General features: G+C 39.8%; 2 protein-coding genes across 4 annotated transcripts; both read right to left on the bottom strand.

Moving 5' to 3' along the window:
* Window positions 1–13,059: 13,059 nt before the first annotated feature.
* On the bottom strand, window positions 13,060–14,966 carry LOC148934305 (uncharacterized). 3 transcript variants are annotated; one of them, XM_089062340.1, is made up of 6 exons: window positions 14,843–14,966; window positions 14,080–14,260; window positions 13,861–13,923; window positions 13,698–13,745; window positions 13,574–13,615; window positions 13,060–13,440 (listed from the first exon to the last, which is right to left on the bottom strand). In XM_089062340.1, exons 2-6 carry the CDS (start codon window positions 14,221–14,223, stop codon window positions 13,300–13,302), a joined length of 438 nt encoding a protein of 145 aa, XP_088918466.1. In that variant the 5' UTR covers window positions 14,224–14,260; window positions 14,843–14,966; the 3' UTR covers window positions 13,060–13,299. The 3 variants fall into 3 exon arrangements, with proteins under 3 accessions (XP_088918466.1, XP_088918467.1, XP_088918468.1); XM_089062341.1 differs by having other exon boundaries at window positions 14,080–14,257; window positions 14,843–14,945; XM_089062342.1 differs by lacking the exon at window positions 14,843–14,966 and adding an exon at window positions 14,721–14,788 and having other exon boundaries at window positions 14,080–14,257.
* Window positions 14,967–16,180: 1,214 nt separating this feature from the next.
* PNSL2 (PsbQ-like 2) lies at window positions 16,181–17,051 on the bottom strand. The gene is made up of 2 exons (XM_089062156.1): window positions 16,513–17,051; window positions 16,181–16,346 (listed from the first exon to the last, which is right to left on the bottom strand). The coding sequence occupies exons 1-2, from the start codon at window positions 16,954–16,956 to the stop codon at window positions 16,248–16,250; spliced, it is 543 nt and encodes a 180-aa protein (XP_088918282.1). The 5' UTR covers window positions 16,957–17,051; the 3' UTR covers window positions 16,181–16,247.
* Window positions 17,052–18,374: the final 1,323 nt, after the last annotated feature.

Here is an 18,374-nt window from a genome sequence, read left to right on the forward strand (position 1 = left end):
ATTGCTTTTAATTTCTGAGTGCTTTCTTATCTAGAGTTGTTGATTTGAAGTTGCAGTTACGTTTAGTCAAATTTCTGTGCATGAGTTTCTTTTCTACGCCGTGATTACCACCTTGCATGTCAGTCAGTAGAAGTAAAGTTGCAGTTTCACCGTTTAATTTAAGTTTAAGCATTTTAATCGATGGATCTTGAGTTTGAATTTATGAATCTGAAGTTAGTCATGGTGTTTGTGTTCATTTGATTTTTGTAAATACTTGGTGAAGAAGAAAACGTCAAAATTAACTTTAGTTGGACCTCTTTTACTTTTAAGTTACTTTTGTTTTTGTTCCCTACTTTTCAGTTGTACTATCCAGACCTGTCAGAGAGCCCCAGCCACCAGATACACCTTGTTGTCTAAATTGCCTCTTTTAGTAACTGTCTACTTTCCATATGTCTCTGAGACGCCTTGTCCTCTACTTTCACGAACACCACCACATGCCTGTTATTTTCACGCCTACTAGTCAGTAGAGTGCAACCTTTATTTCTTGTCTAGGTAAAATCTCAACCCAAGCGTGGTAGCTAACCAAAACACCCAGGAAAGTCACCGCAGTTGTCAAAACGTGTCCATCCTCGTGGGATTCGACCCTTACCTCCATTATACTAATCAGTAGAAATGGGTTGAGGAAACTTGTTTGAAGCCAGGTCTCGGTTGTCGTACCAACGACTCAGATGGGTCGGGAATCTCTTCCTGATCAGTTGGATACACTCCAAATTACATATGAAAAACTAGGAAAAGAACCAAAAGAAGGCACATCAAAATGACGCCGTTGCCGGGGATGGATGACGTTCATATCTGTGTGTGTGATCTTTTTGGTGTACATACTATTTATAATTTTTCTTTTCTTTTTGTTTCCAGTTTATGAGAAGTGGCTCGGCTCCTGGCCTGTCGATAGCACTGTCCGACCTAGGCACGAGTAGCGACGAAGAAAAAGAGGAGCTAGAGTACCAACTCCCGGAGCTTTCACCCCAACCAGTAAGAACACTAGTGAGAATGGCTGACCAAGGTGAGGACGATCCCGAGCTCGCAACACTTACCGCACACGCCGACGGAGATCCCCCACAAGCCATAGTGGTTACCCCAGGCCAGACCGCCTGCGATGTGAAACCCCACATTATCGCAATCCTACCGACGTACTGTGGGAAGAGCTACGAGGGACCATACGAATTCTTAAATGAGTTCTGCAAAATCTGTAAGGCACAGAGGCAGCCAGCAGGAGCGAGCGAGGATGATTACAGACTGAAAGCCCTACCTTTTGTCCTAAAGGGAGAGGCCAACACTTGGTTCATGCGCCTGCTAGCCGACTCTATCAATACATGGGCCGATTTCAAGTCAGTTTTCCTAGCCGAGTTTTTCCCGTCTTCAAAGACAAGTGCATTGAAGAGGAAAATATCGTGCATAAGGAAAGAATATGATGAAACCCTGAGCGAGTACTGGGAGAAGTACATGAGCCTTCTGGAGTCATGCCCCAACCATCGCATGAAGGAGATAGAGGTGCACCACACCTTCTATGAGGGGATGAACAAGGAAACCAAGGATCTGGCGAATTCATCATCTGGAGGTGATTTCACCCAGTTGAGAGTAAGTGAAGCCAAAAAGGTGTTACGTAAGCTGTTGAATGCGAAGAAGACGTACGACAACGCGAGAGATGGGTACAGCAGAAAAAGGGTAGCGAGTGCTTCGGCTACTGATCAGGAGCAATGGATGGATTTGAAGATGGAGGAATTAAAGAAGGAGTTGCTGACTGCAATCAAGCAGAACACTCCACCACCTTCTCCGACTGGAGGCCAAGAAGCCCCAGCACTACCATATGATCAGCCGGACAACCCGCTGGATGTGGAGCAAGCAAATGCCGCAGGATACTACAATTCCAACGGGAACTGGATTCCGGGGTAGCAAAGGGATGCACCATGGAGGGACCACCAAAATTTTCGATGGGGAGATGGAAATCAGAATCAGAACCAAAATCAGGCTCCAAATCAACCCAATCCCCACCCGAACCAAAATCCCAACCGTGGCCCAACAAACCCTGACTACCAATCTAACTGGGTAGGAAGAAATCAGCATCCTCAGAACCAGAACCCGAACCCTACCTATGTGCCACCCCATCAGCGAAACAACCAAACCCAGAACCAAAACCAAAACCAGAACAAATTTAACCCAAGGCCTCAACATAACACCCACCACCAAAATCAAAGTCAGTACCAGCACAACCACGACCAGTATAACCCTCCTGCCCAGTATAACCAGTACCCACAGAACCAAAACCAACAAAATTTCTCAGGCTACCAATCAAATCCACCACCTCAGTATAACCAGCACCAGAGCTCAAACCAATTCCATCAGCCAAACAGGTCAAGGAGGTCTATGGAGGACATGATGGGGGAGATGCTTGCCTCGCAGCAAAGCATTAAAAATGACTTGCAGTCCAGTAACGAAACAATGCAAGGGATGCAAAGTGCCCAGAAGGAGCATAGGGCAAATATGTATATGATGAATAGGCAGTTGGCCCAGCTCGCTAACTCGGTGGGCAAAATGAAAGGGAACTCAGGGAAACTCCCATCTACAGTCCATGTACCTGAAAAGGCAAATGTGAGCAAGATTACACTGCGATCCGGAACAGCTTACAATGGACCTCAACTCAAGAACCCTGTTGGGGAGTCTAGTAGAGAAAGGGTGCTGAGCAACACCATCTAAGCTGGATGTCACCATACCATTCCTCCAAGCCGTGAGACTGCCCCCTCTGGGGAAGTTTATAAAGGAGTTCATAGCCGGAAAGGCCCAGGAGGATGGAAAGATCACGGTGGAAGGAATAGCGTCAGCCATTGTGCAGGAGAAACTACCACCCAAGAGAGCCGACCCAGGTATGTTTACCCTACCCATAACAATTGGAGATGTGAAAATCGAGCATGCAATGTGTGATTTAGGAGCATCTATCAATGTTATGCCGCTATCCATTTATAATCGGTTAAAGGGGGTAAAGTTGTCAAATACTAGGGTGTTGATCCAACTGGATGATAGGTCATGTATCAATCCTGAGGGTGTGTTAGAAAATGTATTGGTCAGAATACAAAACTTTACTTATCCCGCTGATTTTTATGTCATTAAAATGAGTGAACCAGAAGTTAGGGAGTCTAGCGGGATATTGTTAGGAAGACCATTTTTAAGAACGGCTAAGACAATTGTGGATATGGCCGAGGGGACAATATGCATTGACTTTAATGGTGAGAAATTTGTCTTTGACATCAATGAAGCCATGGAAAAACCAATAGATTCTGAAAATCTATGTTATGTTGATGTAATTGACCCCCTAGTCCAAGAATTTCTTGAGACCGAATTATTGCAGGAAAAGCTCCAAGCCTTGTATGTGTATGCCCAGGCTGATGTGGAAGCAGCTGCATGGTGTGATCTGATCAGTAGCCGAGGGTTGACTGACGAAGAGATCGAAGAAGCAATTACGGAATTCTGTCAGAAGTCAGAACTAGCAGGATCCGTAGGGGCCGTGGTACCGGCCAATATGGAGAAAAAATCAGATGCTGGACAAGAGCAAGAGGAGGATTCAAAGAAGAACCCTTTACCTACAGACACACTGCCCCCGCAAGTGGAGTTGAAAAAGTTGCCAGCGAATCTTAAGTATGCCTACCTAGGGGAGGAAGACTCATTCCCTGTAATCATCAATAGCGGGCTGACTGAAGAGCAAGAGGCAAGACTACTAACTGTTCTGGGCAAAAACAAGAAGGCTATTGGATGGAGCCTTACGAACCTGGTAGGTATAAGCCCGGACGTCTGCATGCACCACATTAGACTGGAGGATGGAGCCAAGGCGCATAGAGATTCTCAACGAAAGGTGAACCCAAACATGCGGGAAGAGATACTGAAGGAAATCTTGAAGTTACTCTCACTGGGCATCATATACTCGGTACCAGATAGTGAATGGGTCAGCCCAATCCATATGGTTCCTAAGAAATCAGGGATCCAGGTGGTCAAGAATGAGAGGAATGAGCTAGTGCCCACCAGACTAGTTACCGGGTGGCGAATGTGTATAGATTACCGAAAGCTGAACACTGCAACCAGGAAGGACCATTTTCCCCTGCCATTCATCGATCAAATGCTGGAGCGACTGGCTGGGAGGAAGTACTTCTGCTTTTTGGATGGGTACAGTGGGTACTTTCAAATCTATGTGAACCCAGAGGACCAGGATAAGACCACGTTCACGTGCCCGTTTGGAACCTATGCGTATAGGCGTATGCCATTTGGCCTATGCAACGGCCCCGGTACTTTCCAACGGTGCATGATGAGCATATTCTCGGATTTGATTGAAGATTGTATAGAGATCTTTATGGATGATTTCACTGTCTATGGAGACTCTTTCGACTCGTGCTTGCAACATTTGGATGTGGTGCTAGAAAGGTGTCAAGCAAAGAGTCTGGTTTTAAATTTTGAGAAATGCCACTTTATGGTTACAGAGGGAATTCTCTTAGGACACGTGGTGTCAGAAAAGGGAATCCAGGTGGATCAAGCTAAAGTGGATGTCATATCCAAACTACCCTTCTCTACTGATCAGAAATGAATAAGAGGTTTTCTTGGCCATGCTGGATTTTATCGGAGATTTATCAAGGATTTCGCCAAGATTGCCCAACCCCTTACCAGACTTCTCCAGAACGAGGTGGAGTTCGTTTTCGACGAGCATTGCAAGGCTGCTTTCAACCTCCTTAAGGAAAAGTTGATTTCTGCACCGATTATTCAGGCTCCTAACTGGGATCACCCCTTCGAGGTGATGTGCGATGCTAGTGACTATGCAGTGGGGGCCGTACTGGGACAGAAGATTGAGGGGAAAAGGTACGTGATATTCTATGTATCCAAGACCTTGAATCAAGCCCAACAGAATTATGACACCACCGAAAAGGAGATGTTTGCGGTTGTCTATTCATTCGAAAAGTTCAGGCAGTACCTACTGGGATCCAGAGTCATCGTCTATACTGATCATGCGGCGATCAAGTATCTCATTGCGAAGAAGGAGTCAAAGCCCCGACTGATCAGATGGGTACTGCTTTTACAAGAATTCGACTGGGAGGTAGAAGACAAAAAGGGAGTTGAAAACAAGGTAGCAGACCACTTGAGTAGAATAATACAAGAAGCGAACAGTGAGGATGTGAGAGATCGATTCCCGGAAGAGCATTTATGTGAAGTGATTTTCTCCGCAAGGAAGATCGATTGGGAAGAAGTGATGAGACTTACTGGTCAGGATGCAACAACCAAGGGCAAGGAGAAAGTAGGACAGGAACCCTGGTATGCGGACTTGGCAAACTACCTAGTGACGGGAGAGCTACCAATGGTACCAAACGTGACAAAGTCTCAGAGGATGAAGATCAAGAGCGAGGCAAAGTATTATTTCTGGGACGACCCATACTTGTGGAAGGCAGGAACAGACCAGGTCATTAGGAGATGTGTTCCTGACTGGGAGCAACGAGATGTACTAACACACTGCCACTCCTTGGCATGTGGGGGACATTTCGGGCCAAGGAAGACTGCCAGAAAGGTGCTAGATAGCGGATTCTACTGGCCAACCCTGAATAGAGATGCATACGAGTTCTGCGAAGGCTATGACCGTTGCCAACTGACCGGTGGGATCTCCGCGAGGGATGAAATGCCGCAAGTTCCATTAATAGTTTGTGAGGTGTTCGATATCTGGGGTATGGACTTCATGGGTCCTTTTCCCTCATCTTATGGGAACTCCTACATCCTGGTGGCAGTTGACTACGTATCAAAATGGATAGAAGCCAAAGCCACAAGCACTTGTGAATCTAAGGAAGTCACCAAATTCCTCAAGAGTCATATATTCAGCCGATTTGGAATACCAAGGGCAATCATCTCCGATCAAGGCACTCACTTCTGCAACAGAACGGTCGAAGCATTGATGAAGAAGTACGGAGTTCATCACCGCCTATCCAGTCCTTACCACCCTCAAGCCAACGGGCAAGCAGAGATCTCAAACAGGGAAATAAAGAGCATTTTAGAGAAGACGGTCAACCCCTCCAGAAAAAATTGGAGCACAAGGTTGGAAGATGCTCTGTGGGCATATCGGACAGCCTACAAAACTCCTATCGGGATGTCCCCCTATCGCATCGTCTTTGGGAAGATGTGTCACTTGCCAGTGGGAATTGAACACCGAGCATACTGGGCAGTTCAGCAAGTTAACGTGGATGCTAAGGCCTGTGAAGAGGAAAGGAAGCTACAACTATAAGAACTGGAAGAACTCAGATTGGAGTCGTTCGACTCAGCCATATGGTACAAGAAGAAAACAAAGATGTGGCACGACAAAAATCTGAGAACCAAGGATCTCCAAGTTGGTCAGAAAGTACTACTCTTCCAGTCAAGATTGAAGCTAATGCCTGGGAAGCTCAAGTCCAAATGGGCAGGACCTTACATTATTACTGCACTACGTGCTAATGGAGCGGTCGAGATTTCAGGGAGTATCCCTAACTCTGAACCTTTTGTCGTTAATGGACATAGATTGAAAATATATAGGGAAAATGAAGAGATGTGTGTAGTGGAAGAAATTCCACTACACTTTAATAGCGTCTAAATGACCAGTAGGAAAGGGGTTTGGAGTTCCACCTGGTCAACGTCATATGATTTGTACTTACTGACCGGGTAAAACTTCAAATACCCTTAGTAATGATGTAAATATTGTAAATATTTAGTAATTTAACTTAAGTTAAGAACGAAAAAAAACAACAAAAAGATTTTTCGGAACTAAATATTAATTCGGAGTTCGTACTGACCACGAGGATACCACTTGGGTGAAACTCTGAATTGTATTAAAGAGCCATTTATTTACTTTATTACTATTTCTAGCTAATTGGAAGAGGGGTGATGAGTGAATTTTGAATTTTGGTGCGTGTTGCAGCCTTGTAGGCGAGTGCAGAGACTGGGAGGGCGCGTGGAGCAGGGACGTGACAGGCAACGTCCAATCAGCTGCGAGAACTCGCAACCACCTTCCACACGAAGCGTCGCAACCACCTTCCACACGAAGCGTCGCCACCTTTATTTCTTGTCTAGGTAAAATCTCAACCCAAGCGTGGTAGCTAACCAAAACACCCAAGAAAGTCACCGCAGTTGTCAAAACGTGTCCATCCTCGTGGGATTCGACCCTTACCTCCATTATACTAATCAGTAGAAATGGGTTGAGGAAACTTGTTTGAAGCCAGGTCCCGGTTGTCGTACCAACGACTCAGCTGGGTCGGGATCTCTTCCTGATCAGTTGGATACACTCTAAATTACATACGAAAAACTAGGGAAAGAACCAAAAGAAGACACTTCAATGATACATGCATACATGATGGAGGCGACACCATTTTCGTGCCATTGTCGAACCGGGCACCGAAGAATGGCCCATCGCGATTGGAGGATACAAAAAGCACGCTCAACGTCCTTCCTAGCACTCTCTTGTTTGGCTGCAAAATAGGATTGTTTCGGCCCAACCGGCTGCCGGATCGTCTTGACAAACACGGGCCAACGAGGGTATATCCCATCAGCTAAGTAGTATGCCCTGTTGTACTGCGACCCGTTGGCCATGAATCTGACCGTCGGACCCTCACCCCGACACTCATCATTGAAGAGATGAGACGAATCTAGTACGTTGATGTCGTTGGTCGACCCTGCGACACCAAAATAGGCATGCCAGATTCGCAGTCGGTAGTCAGCAACAGCTTCCAGTATCATTGTTGGGTGTCTTCCTTTGAATCCAGATGTGAACTGCCCCTTCCAAGCAACCGGGCAGTTCCTCCACTCCCAGTGCATGCAATCGATGCTGCCCATCATCCCCGGAAAATTATGCACTCGCCCATGCATATCTATCAATCTCTGGCACTCATCGGCATTTGGCTTCCGTAGATACTCCGGACCGAAGATGGCCTGGATACAATTACAAAACTGCCTCAGCGCCGTCAGAGCAGTTGTTTCACCCAACTGTAGGTATTTGTTGAACATATCAGCGGGTCCGGCATAGCAGTACACTTCTGATATGTCGACAACCCGGGTCAGCCGCTAGCATCATTGCGCAATGTGAAGCACCTGTACTGCTGCGCCAATGTATTCGCTATATGGATGAATAGCCGTTGCGACATTCTGAAGCGGCGACGGAAAATCTCTGCTGGATAACGGGGGTTATCGCCAAAGTAGTCTTCTACTAACCGCTGGTGTGCCCCGACATGGTCACGCCAGATGGTCCGCCGATGATAGAACGGGCGAACGAATGCCGCCGCCGCCAGTGGCGGATCCAGACTTTTGGAATAAGGGGTGCGAATTTTATAACAAAATATATACATACCATATTAAAAATAACATATCTAAAAATTAATGTTCAAGTTTAAAGTCACATAATCAAAAAAAATTAAACTATCTAGTATTAAAAATGGGACAGAAAATTTAATATTTTGAATCCATATCAAGTATTAAAATGTTAATTAAAATAAATTGCAACCACCTAATATCTAAAATAGAATAATAAAAAAGAAATAGTAACATTTAAAAGCCACCTAAAATTTACATAAAATAGAATAATAATATTAAAAAACTACCCTAATATCTAAAATATAAAATAGAATGATAAAAGGAAATAGTAACATTTAAAAGCTACCTAAAATCAGCATAAAATAGAATAATGAAATTAAGAAACTACTTCTACATCAGATCAGTAAACAAACGTAAATATAAAATAGAATAATAAAAAAGAAAATACCATTTAAAATCAGCATAAAATAGAATAATGAAATTAAGAAACTACTCCTACATAAGATCAGTAAACAAACGTAAAAATAAAATAGAATAATATAAAAGAAATTAACATTTAAAAGCTACCCCAAAGAAAGGATGCTGAGGGGAGGAATGGATCTCGGTTCTACACGGTCAGAAGTCGCTCATTTACCGCTAGACTAGCGATGCTATTTGTTAAATATACTTCTCAATAATAACCTAATAGCAGAAATATTTGGGGGTACAGTCGTACCCCCTTGCTCTCACCTGGCTCCGCCAGTGGCCGCCGCCTCCTCCTCTTCTGCTTCCCGTTGCACCTCTTGAATGAGTTCATCGAACTCCCTATCCACCAATTGTTGGAACTCATCGCCAGAATTCATTTTTCAAAAGTATAATTGGTGATAAAATGAAAATAGTGGAGATTGGAATGGTGTAAAAAATTAGGGGAAAATGGGTATATTTGTAGAAGTAATTAAAAAAAAAATAATAATAATAATTTCAGAAAAGGGGAGCCGCGGCTCGTGGCCGGTGCTATAGTAGGAGGGCCGCGGCCAGGCCACGATCGTGGCGTACCCACGTCCACCCCCCCGCCGCGGCTGCCCACCCCCCTCACTATAGCCCCGGCTCGGGCGCGGCTCTCCTATAGTGGACACTTTAAGATTTAGTAGGATCTCAAAATCCAAATATTGTGTATAAATTAAACTACCAGTAATTAGATCCAGTTCAATGAACAGACATAGTCATTGCATTGAGATGTGTCTTTTTATAAGTAATGTAATGGACTGTTAAATAATTGAGCACCTGATGAGAAATATATTAAGTCAATGGTTCAAACAAAGCAGTATGAAATTACATCCCACCAAAGAAGGTGGAAATTGAATGATCATACCAAATTGAAGATTTTAGAGTATTAATTATGCATTCAAAGCATTCATTACAGTTGAAGCTATGAAGTGTATATTATTTTAGTTTGACACAGGTGTCTAGAATTCGCCAATAATTCAAATTGAAGATTTTAGAAGTTTTAATTATTCATTTAAAGCATTCATTATACAATTGAAACTATTTATATAGAGTATCTTTTTTTTATTTGACCGTGACCCGAATCCGCCAATAACATACCAAATTGAAGATTTTAGAAGTATTAATTATACATTTAAAGCATCCATTGTACAATTGAAACTGTTTATATAGGAGTACTTTTTTTGGTTGACCACATGTCCCATGATCTGCTTTTGACGGAATTCGACTAATTCTGTGCGACAGTTTTTGTGGAATAATGCCGAAAGTCTCCCAATGGATGGGAGAGTTTAAACTAGGGATGTCAATGTAACCCACAACCCGTGGGCCGGCCCGAATAGCCGCTAAATTAATAGGGTTATGGTTGAAAATTTCTAGCCCGATAAAATAACAGTCCGATTAGCCCGAACCCGATTAACCCGCAACTCATTAGGGCCAGACCCGAAAACCCGATGAGCTGGCACGAGAAGCCGATAAAATTTCTATTGTTCTATTTATTTAACTCTAATTCGACACTTCATTGGTTATTTTATAATATATATTACTAAAAAATAACTTTCAATTTTATATATTAAATATATAAATTATATATTAAATTTTTATTAACATAATAATAGATAAATAAATTAGAAACTTCAAATTCATTAAAAAATTTATTTAAATTTTTATAACATAATTTAAAATTTCTTAATGTTTATGATTTATTTTGAATAAATCTCAAATATTAGTATTTGATCATGTTTATGTTTGAGTTTAAACATATATCTCAAATTTATCATAATTAAATATTTAACATTTTATAAATATAACTAATTTTTACCATTATTTATTGGATTGATTGCATGTTAATTTTATCGGTAGCACCCCGATTAACCCGCTGGGCTAGCCTGAACCCGAGCTTTTAGAGTTAGGGTTGAACTTTTATAACCCGATAAAATCACAACCCGATTAGCTCGTACCCAATTGACCCGCAACCCGAATAGGGTTGGCCCAAAATCCGGTGGGCTGACCTGATTGATATCCCTAGTTTAAACCCATCTCAAGGTCACCACAACTTCGAGCTACCAACTGCGCTACGACCCATTGATCGAAACTATTTATAATTTCATCAATAGGTTTAATCAAAATATATTTTATTTTATTATTATATTGTTCTGTAAGAAGCAACAGCCCCTAATCCTTGCCATGCTGTGCATTTCAGCACGGCAGGGGATCCCTGCCCTAACCAAAGATGACTAAAAACTGTTACTGCATAAAGATGAGCTCAATTCTCTTTAAATCAACTCCTCATAACACTTAGTTATTTCCTCTTAATTTCACACAAAAGATTGAGTGTAAAATACAGATGTTAATCAAATGGAGTAGTAAAAGTCTAAAAGATTTGTTGACATTTTCTTATACATCCTATATTTTCTTAAATATTTAGTTGTATTTAGCTAATCTATCAGCTTCTTAAAAATGTTGATTTTGATAGTTATTAACTTTTTTACCACCTATTGCGAAACTAAACCAAAATTCCATATATCATTGATGAACATGTAGCAAAATTAAAAAGTGGATGAAAAATCATACTCCTATTATATCAACCTCACAAAAACCATTCAATTTTCAATGCTCCTCAAACATCACAACCAAGAACGAAATAAAAGAAAAGAAAATAAAAATTGAATACGTGTGTGGACAGTGTAATTTTCCACTTAATCAACGGAGAAGTTTCTTGGAATCTTCGTATTAATTCATTAAATCATATAGTAATTTCTAGGAAATTTCATCAACAATTTCCATAACCTAACCCTATTCCTTACACTCCTCAACTACTTCAACTCATTGTTTAATTTATTCACACACACATACTTAAAATATAATTTCATGTCGATCGGCCTAAATCAAATACTAGTACTTCTTAATTGCTAACACATATACAACATATATATTTTCAAATATAAATAACTGCTCAGTCCATTTTCACACTGTCTACCCAAAAAAATTTTCTTGGAAATTTTGCCGAATCAAATCCAAAGTTTACCCTACATTAAATATAGCATTAATTTCACGCCACACGATACTTATTAAAAATTGATGTCAACTATTTTGTATGTTTATAAATACCAACATTACTTAGTATCGTCATATCCCAAACAAATTTAACACACCCAACCAACCCCACTCCTCACAAGAAAAAAAATACTACTCCTACTAGAGTATTCCAATGGAGTTGAGACTGGCAAATACTTTTTCAAATTTGCTAGTGTTCGGATTCAAATTTTTTATCACTGACATCGAGGATTGTTTTTCAAGAATCCATTTTTTCCTCCATGATTTCCCAATTCTTTTATCAGGGAAATGGAATAATTTTTGGGGAAAAAACAGAGAAAAATCCAATCTTTCAGAGGCAGTCCACAGCTGCATAGAAATCTCTGAAAAAATCCCATTGGCAGAAATCAACTCGATGTTAAATAGAGTTGGAATGGTGGGATTGGATGATTGTGAGAATAAGAGCAATCTAGGTGAAGAAGATTTAGTGGGGCTGTTTGAGGAGGAAGAGCCCAGTTTTGAGGAGATTAAGGAGACATTTAAGGTGTTTGATGTGGACGAGGATGGTTTTGTCGGCGCTGCAGATTTGCTGAGAGTTGTCCTTAGCTTAGGTTTGAAGGAACATTGCAGTTTGGATGAATGCAGGGAGATGATCAAACCTTTTGATCAAAATAGTGATGGATTCATTGATTTTCATGAATTTGTCACTTTCATGGAGAAATGTCTATGCTAGATATATACTCCTATTGTGTTTGATAATGCTATTACTATGTTTTTAGCATGTAACTACTACTTTTATATCTAATCTCTCTATAAATTAAAGTCAAAATTTATTACTATAGTACTTAAATTCCTAGATTATTAATATTAGTATGAATATCATGTACTTGCATAAAAATATTACGCATTATTAGCATGCTAACATAAGACGAATACCATAACATGGTGACATGAATTTCCTTTTTCTTCTTTCTAGGATTTGAATCAAATGAGTGTGTATAAGTTGCAATTAAAAAACATAAAAATATCGTTTATGTTAAATTAAAGAAAAAAGGCAAAAGGTAAAATACAATTTGGGACAATTTTACTTGTCTATTACTACTATTTGCGTGTAAATATATGAATTTTCAGTATTTTCTAATTTTCATTTAATTTAATTTTTTAAAATACGAATATAGGGGTATTTGAATTTTCTCATATTTGGCATGCCAAAAATCAAAATTAACATGCTAAATTAAAATATACTGGTAAATACATTTTTAGGTTAACCAATATTTGTGCATCACATATACATTAGCTCAATGCATTGTCCAAATTCCTCATATTTTCGCAACCACATTCCTCTGTTCCTTCCATCACTTATTTGTCACAAATTGGTCTTCAAACACCACAAAATGCAAACACCATCTCGGTTGGAAGCTTAAACACATCGGTATCTTGAACTCGAAGATCTCATCCCGGCAGATTCTCACCTGCCTCTAAAGAAATGCCGCTGTTCACATCACCATCATCTTGTTGATCGATGCTGTCACCTTCAGTGTCGTCTGCAGGGGCACAGGGCGACCTTGAACGCGCTTGGTGGTGAGGCGACGGCTGTCAAAGTTGAACAAAACATTTCATAATTCTTACTGATGAAATTTTCAGACAGCCTCAAAATACTAAATCAGCAGATTTTAAGTTGTCTGAATTCAATGGTAAAAAACACACTAAGGAGATGTTCGAATACCTGCAGTTTAGGCCGAAGAGCCTCGATTGGTCCTTTGCTCTTCTGCAGTAACATACACAAGGCTAGATTGTGATATCTATGTTATATATATGAATCAAACATACTAGACAACAACACTACTTACTTTGCCCAAAGCCCAATCCGCGGAGTCAAAGAAAGCGCGTTCGTGATCCTGTCAACACATACATTCGAGAAAAAGCCATGTTGGGATATCACTTTGGCAATGACAATTCATATCAAATCCATGATTATCACCACAAACTCTTGAAGCAACGAGGGGGTGTTACCTTAGAAATCAACGGGGGCTTCTTCGCTGTCAAGCCACCATACTTCTTCTTGATGATCTCCTCCTACCAAAAGAGTGAGAGACTCAATGCCAAGATTCATACCAATGATCAAATTGAACTAAATCTACACAATGCTCATCAAACCATAGCTCTAAACTATTCAATCGAGGCCATATATACCTAAACTACACAAGAGAGAGAAATTATTCATAAGTATACCTCCTTTTGCTGTGAGGGCATTTGGTTTTCAGCACACGTATCGACATCTCTTGGTGCTTCTGTCGGCAAATTCTCAGCCTCCTCACCTTCTTGAGGAGTAGTGTCCGCAATATTTTTCTTCTCTTCGTCATCTCTCTCAGCCATGTTTCTATGCTTGCCCCACAAACAAATACACCTTCTGCTGGGAGAGTAATTAACACTATCAACACCAATTAAGAAACCAAAAATTGAACAATATTTCTGTCAAAAAATATGATTCGCACAAATCACCCCATCTCAATTTCCCTTTTTTTTTATTATCTTGTGTTCATCATGATCAAATTCTATAGCCTGTGTTCATCATCATCATCATCATCATCATCATCATCATCATCACCACCACCACCACCATCATCATAATTAGTCATTAAATACCGTCTATTTCTTTAATTAAATATAGTTATGGATGTAACAACAATCCAATATTCCTCATACTTCAGTAAATAATGCAATCAAGAATCTTAAGGCCTGTTCCAACTCTGCCAATTTTGTATTAAAATCATTCTTTGATCTCCATCAAGAAAAACAATAAAATCAGCTATATCAACGAAAAAGGTTACTAGTGATCACAGCATACAAGAGAAGAATATGCTTCATTTTACCAAAATAAAAGGAAAAGAAATAACTTCGATTAGTATAGAACTTGATCCGTAGAAGTAAAACAAGTGAAAAATCAAGAGAAGCATATATAACTAAAGAGAAGAAATGATGCTGAGGAGCGTACCTGAAACTGGAAGTGCTGAAAAAAGTGTAGCTAATTTTTGTATGAAAAGAAAGATTGCGTTGGAGTTGAGTTGAAGCTCACATGGAATAAGGAATCAATTGGTAGTGGTTGTTTGGGCTTGGGGCCCATTTGGAACCTATTTGTTTAATGGGCCCATTTAACTTCTAAGGGTGGGACAGCTAGTCTGAGCCCGATAATTTGATTTAGGATGACAAGTACCATGCCATTCCACTATACCCCTAGATTCTTTCTATTGGTTTCTTTGATAATACTCCTCCTGTCCGTAAAATGTTATAAAATTTTGCTATTTTAATTCGTCTATGAAAAGTCGTCCATTTTGTTTTTTTCTGTTTTTGGTAAATGGACCTCACTTTCCACTAACTCTTTACACTCACATTATATTATAAAACTAATATATAAATATGGGACCATAGTTCCACTAACTTTTTCAATTCATTTTCTTCACATCTCTTAAAATTCGCACCAAGTGAAAGTTGGACAATATTTCATAGACGGGGGAAGTAAAGTATAATTAGGGTCACTACTTTTATCTCAGATAAAGAAACGACTACTTTTATCTCAGATAAAGAAACGGCAACAATGATCTGGAGCTCTTGGACTTTTTTGTCTTTATTTCTTTAATAATGCAGTTTAATTAGGAACGCTACTTTTTCATAAATGATCACGAGGCTTTTGTAGCTCCACACACAATATATATAATCAGATTATGTTGTAACTCCATTATTGTACTTTGTACATAGAATTTTTGTTGAAGAAAATATCGACAGAAGTATATGACTAATGATACTCAGCGTTACGGATTCAATGTCCTACATTGGTTATGAGAACGATTGGTATTGGATATAAAGATTAAAATGGCTCTCACTCCTAATATGTTAGTTTTTTGTGCTAAGTCTCATGTTTGGTCTATATCATTGGCTCTTTCATTGAGAGTTCAAACGGTTCCGAGTGTTGGTCGGGCAAAGAACTCGTCGTGACCAATAAGTACGTTTGGAGCCGACTCGGAGTGTTGACCCGGCAAAGAACCTTTGCCCGCCTTGACCAATGAGAACTTGGAGTGTTGACCTGGCAAAGAACCAGCCATGACCAACGCCATGACCAACGTGGCTGTGACCAATGAGGATGTTGCCATGACAACAGACCCATAAAGAAGGATCGATTGCTACGGACTCAATGTCCCACATCGGTTTTGAGAACAACTGATATGGAATATATAAACTAAATAAGCTCTTTCTCCTAACCGAGTTCCCGTGTTGATCATTCTGATTATAAATCGCAATTTGCACAACACAACTTAATCAAAGTAACAACTACAAATAAAACGAACACAATTTTGTTTCCAATTCTCGTATTCAATATACACAAATTAAGAAGTTACTAGTAATTATGCTAAAAATGCGACAAGGTCATCTATAGATTTCAATGTCTTCTCGTAGTATACATACGACTCATAAACCTTGGGCGTCCGAACGTAGTAATCAAACTGCATTTACCAAAACAAAACATATCGTCAAAATGTTTGAATAATCCAAAATATGCACATTAATTAACCCAACAAGGTAACCAAATTGTGTTAAAAATGGGATCTAAATCAAATTTTATTAATCCGAATTAAGACACAAATCAATAATCTTAAAGTTGAGACATACCTCAGCCATGTTATCCACCAACTCATTAGCCTTTTCGACATAAGACTTTCTTTGAATTTCGGGCACCATTTCCATGGCCGTGGGCATGTCTTTAGAGAGATAAGATTGTTTCACTCGAATGTAGAAAATGACATACCTCCACGACATGCTCTCGAGCATGCCGCGGAGGTCGTGGAGGCCCTCGGCCGTCTGCCGGATCCGGGCCACCGCGTCCTCGGGGGACAGCCCGGGCTCGAAGTACTTCTCCCAGAGAAAGGAGCGCGTGCCCCAGCTCTGGGCGACGGCGGTGGGGGGCTGGAGTTGCAGGGCCAGAGCTAAGGATGTGACGAATGTGGTGATGATTTTGCGCCGTGGGAGTGGTGGCGTGTCGTGGGCGGAGTGGATTGGTCGGTGGGCGGCGATGCGGCGGAGGAATGCGGTTGAGTTTGGGATGGTGGTGGCCATGGGGAGGAGGGGATTGGGTTGCTAATGGATTTGTGGATGATTTTTGGCTCCAAAGATAGGCCTTTGCTCTTTGTCGCATGTTAACAAATTATCTTTTAGTATTCTTTTATGGTGATCGGTGATAATGAAAACAAAGACAAATTCCTTATAATTTATTAATGTGTCTTAAAAGTAGAAATTATTTTTATTTTTTTGCATTTTTTTAAAATAATTTTTTTAACTTTTTATATTTTATGATACTCCCTCCGTCCCAAGGTATTAGACCAACTTTCCTTTTTGGAGTGTCCCACTATAAGTGACCTATTTTCATTTTTAGCAAAAAGCATCTATCTTATTTTATTCTCCACCTACTTTTTTCTCTCTTCTCTCCCCTATTTTTTCCCTCTCTCATACTTTACTCTCTCCACTTTAACTATTTAAATATCAATTCCTTAAATCATGTGCCCAAAAGAAGTGAGTCTAATACTCCGGGACGGAGGGAGTATGAATCTCACAATACACTATCTTTTTCTCTTCGTCTATCTTTCACTAATTTTTCTCCTTCTCTCGATTATTTTAGCAATTTTTTTTCTTATTTTATTAATTATGCAATAAAATCAATGTGAAATAGTAATGTTTTACCTCAAGGAATCGACTATTTCACCAACTATGATGAGATGGTCCACAACCGGTCTACAATGCAGAAGACCTCGATTCCTTCAATTTAAGACATAAATGCAAAGCATTTAATAAATAAGTAAAATTCAATATGATAAAATTACCTCTTCTCGTAACAAATAATAACGATATGATAAAATTTCCATATACAAGTAACCATTTGATACAAGTAATCATTTGTCTCGAAACATGCGTATACAATATTCCATTCCTAACGATATGAACATATTGGAGGCTCCAATATATACATATATAAAAGGCGAGTTTTGGCCTTACTTATAATATTTATGAATTATAGGTATCAATTTGAATATTTATAAATTTTAAGCATAATCAATATATCATTCACCTCAGGGGTGCATTATATTGCGAACTATTTAAGTTGCGAACTCTGCTAACTCATCAATACAATGTATTAAAAATGTCAACACAGTGACATCAAAATGTCAACACATAATATCAACACATTATATTGAAGTTCAACAAAATTATAGGTTGACATTTTAATGTCATCGTATTGACATTTTTAATACACTGCATTGATGCGTTAGCAAATTGACAACTTAAAAAAGTTAGCAATTGATCACACCCCTTCACCTCATTACATAATTCAATCATGCGCTATATAATTCAAGCGTAAGAAGTCAGTACCGGTAATATATAAATTGTGCAAAAATTGTTTTAAAAATTGATACTCGGCTACTATAAATAAGTCACAAATTACAAATATTGTATTTCGTTTTACTTTTAAATAATAGACC

Source organism: Salvia hispanica, chromosome 1 (assembly GCF_029641045.1).
Source record: "Salvia hispanica isolate PSC_SH4W2 chromosome 1, Shi_PSC_v1, whole genome shotgun sequence".
NCBI classification, from domain to species: domain Eukaryota; kingdom Viridiplantae; phylum Streptophyta; class Magnoliopsida; order Lamiales; family Lamiaceae; genus Salvia; species Salvia hispanica.

Bases quoted from the DNA above. Each gene is read 5' to 3' on its own strand.
- LOC148934305 (XM_089062340.1), bottom strand. From the start codon at position 14,223: ATGGCTGAGAGAGATGACGAAGAGAAGAAAAATATTGCGGACACTACT. The intron at 13,924-14,079 runs GTATACTTATGA...CTCTTTTGGTAG, and splicing joins TGCCCTCACAGCAAAAGGAG to GAGGAGATCATCAAGAAGAA. The intron at 13,441-13,573 runs GTATTCGAACAT...CAACTTTGACAG, and splicing joins CTCTTCGGCCTAAACTGCAG to CCGTCGCCTCACCACCAAGC.
- PNSL2 (XM_089062156.1), bottom strand. From the start codon at position 16,956: ATGGCCACCACCATCCCAAACTCAACCGCATTCCTCCGCCGCATCGCC. The intron at 16,347-16,512 runs GTATGTCTCAAC...TGGTAAATGCAG, and splicing joins TGGTGGATAACATGGCTGAG to TTTGATTACTACGTTCGGAC.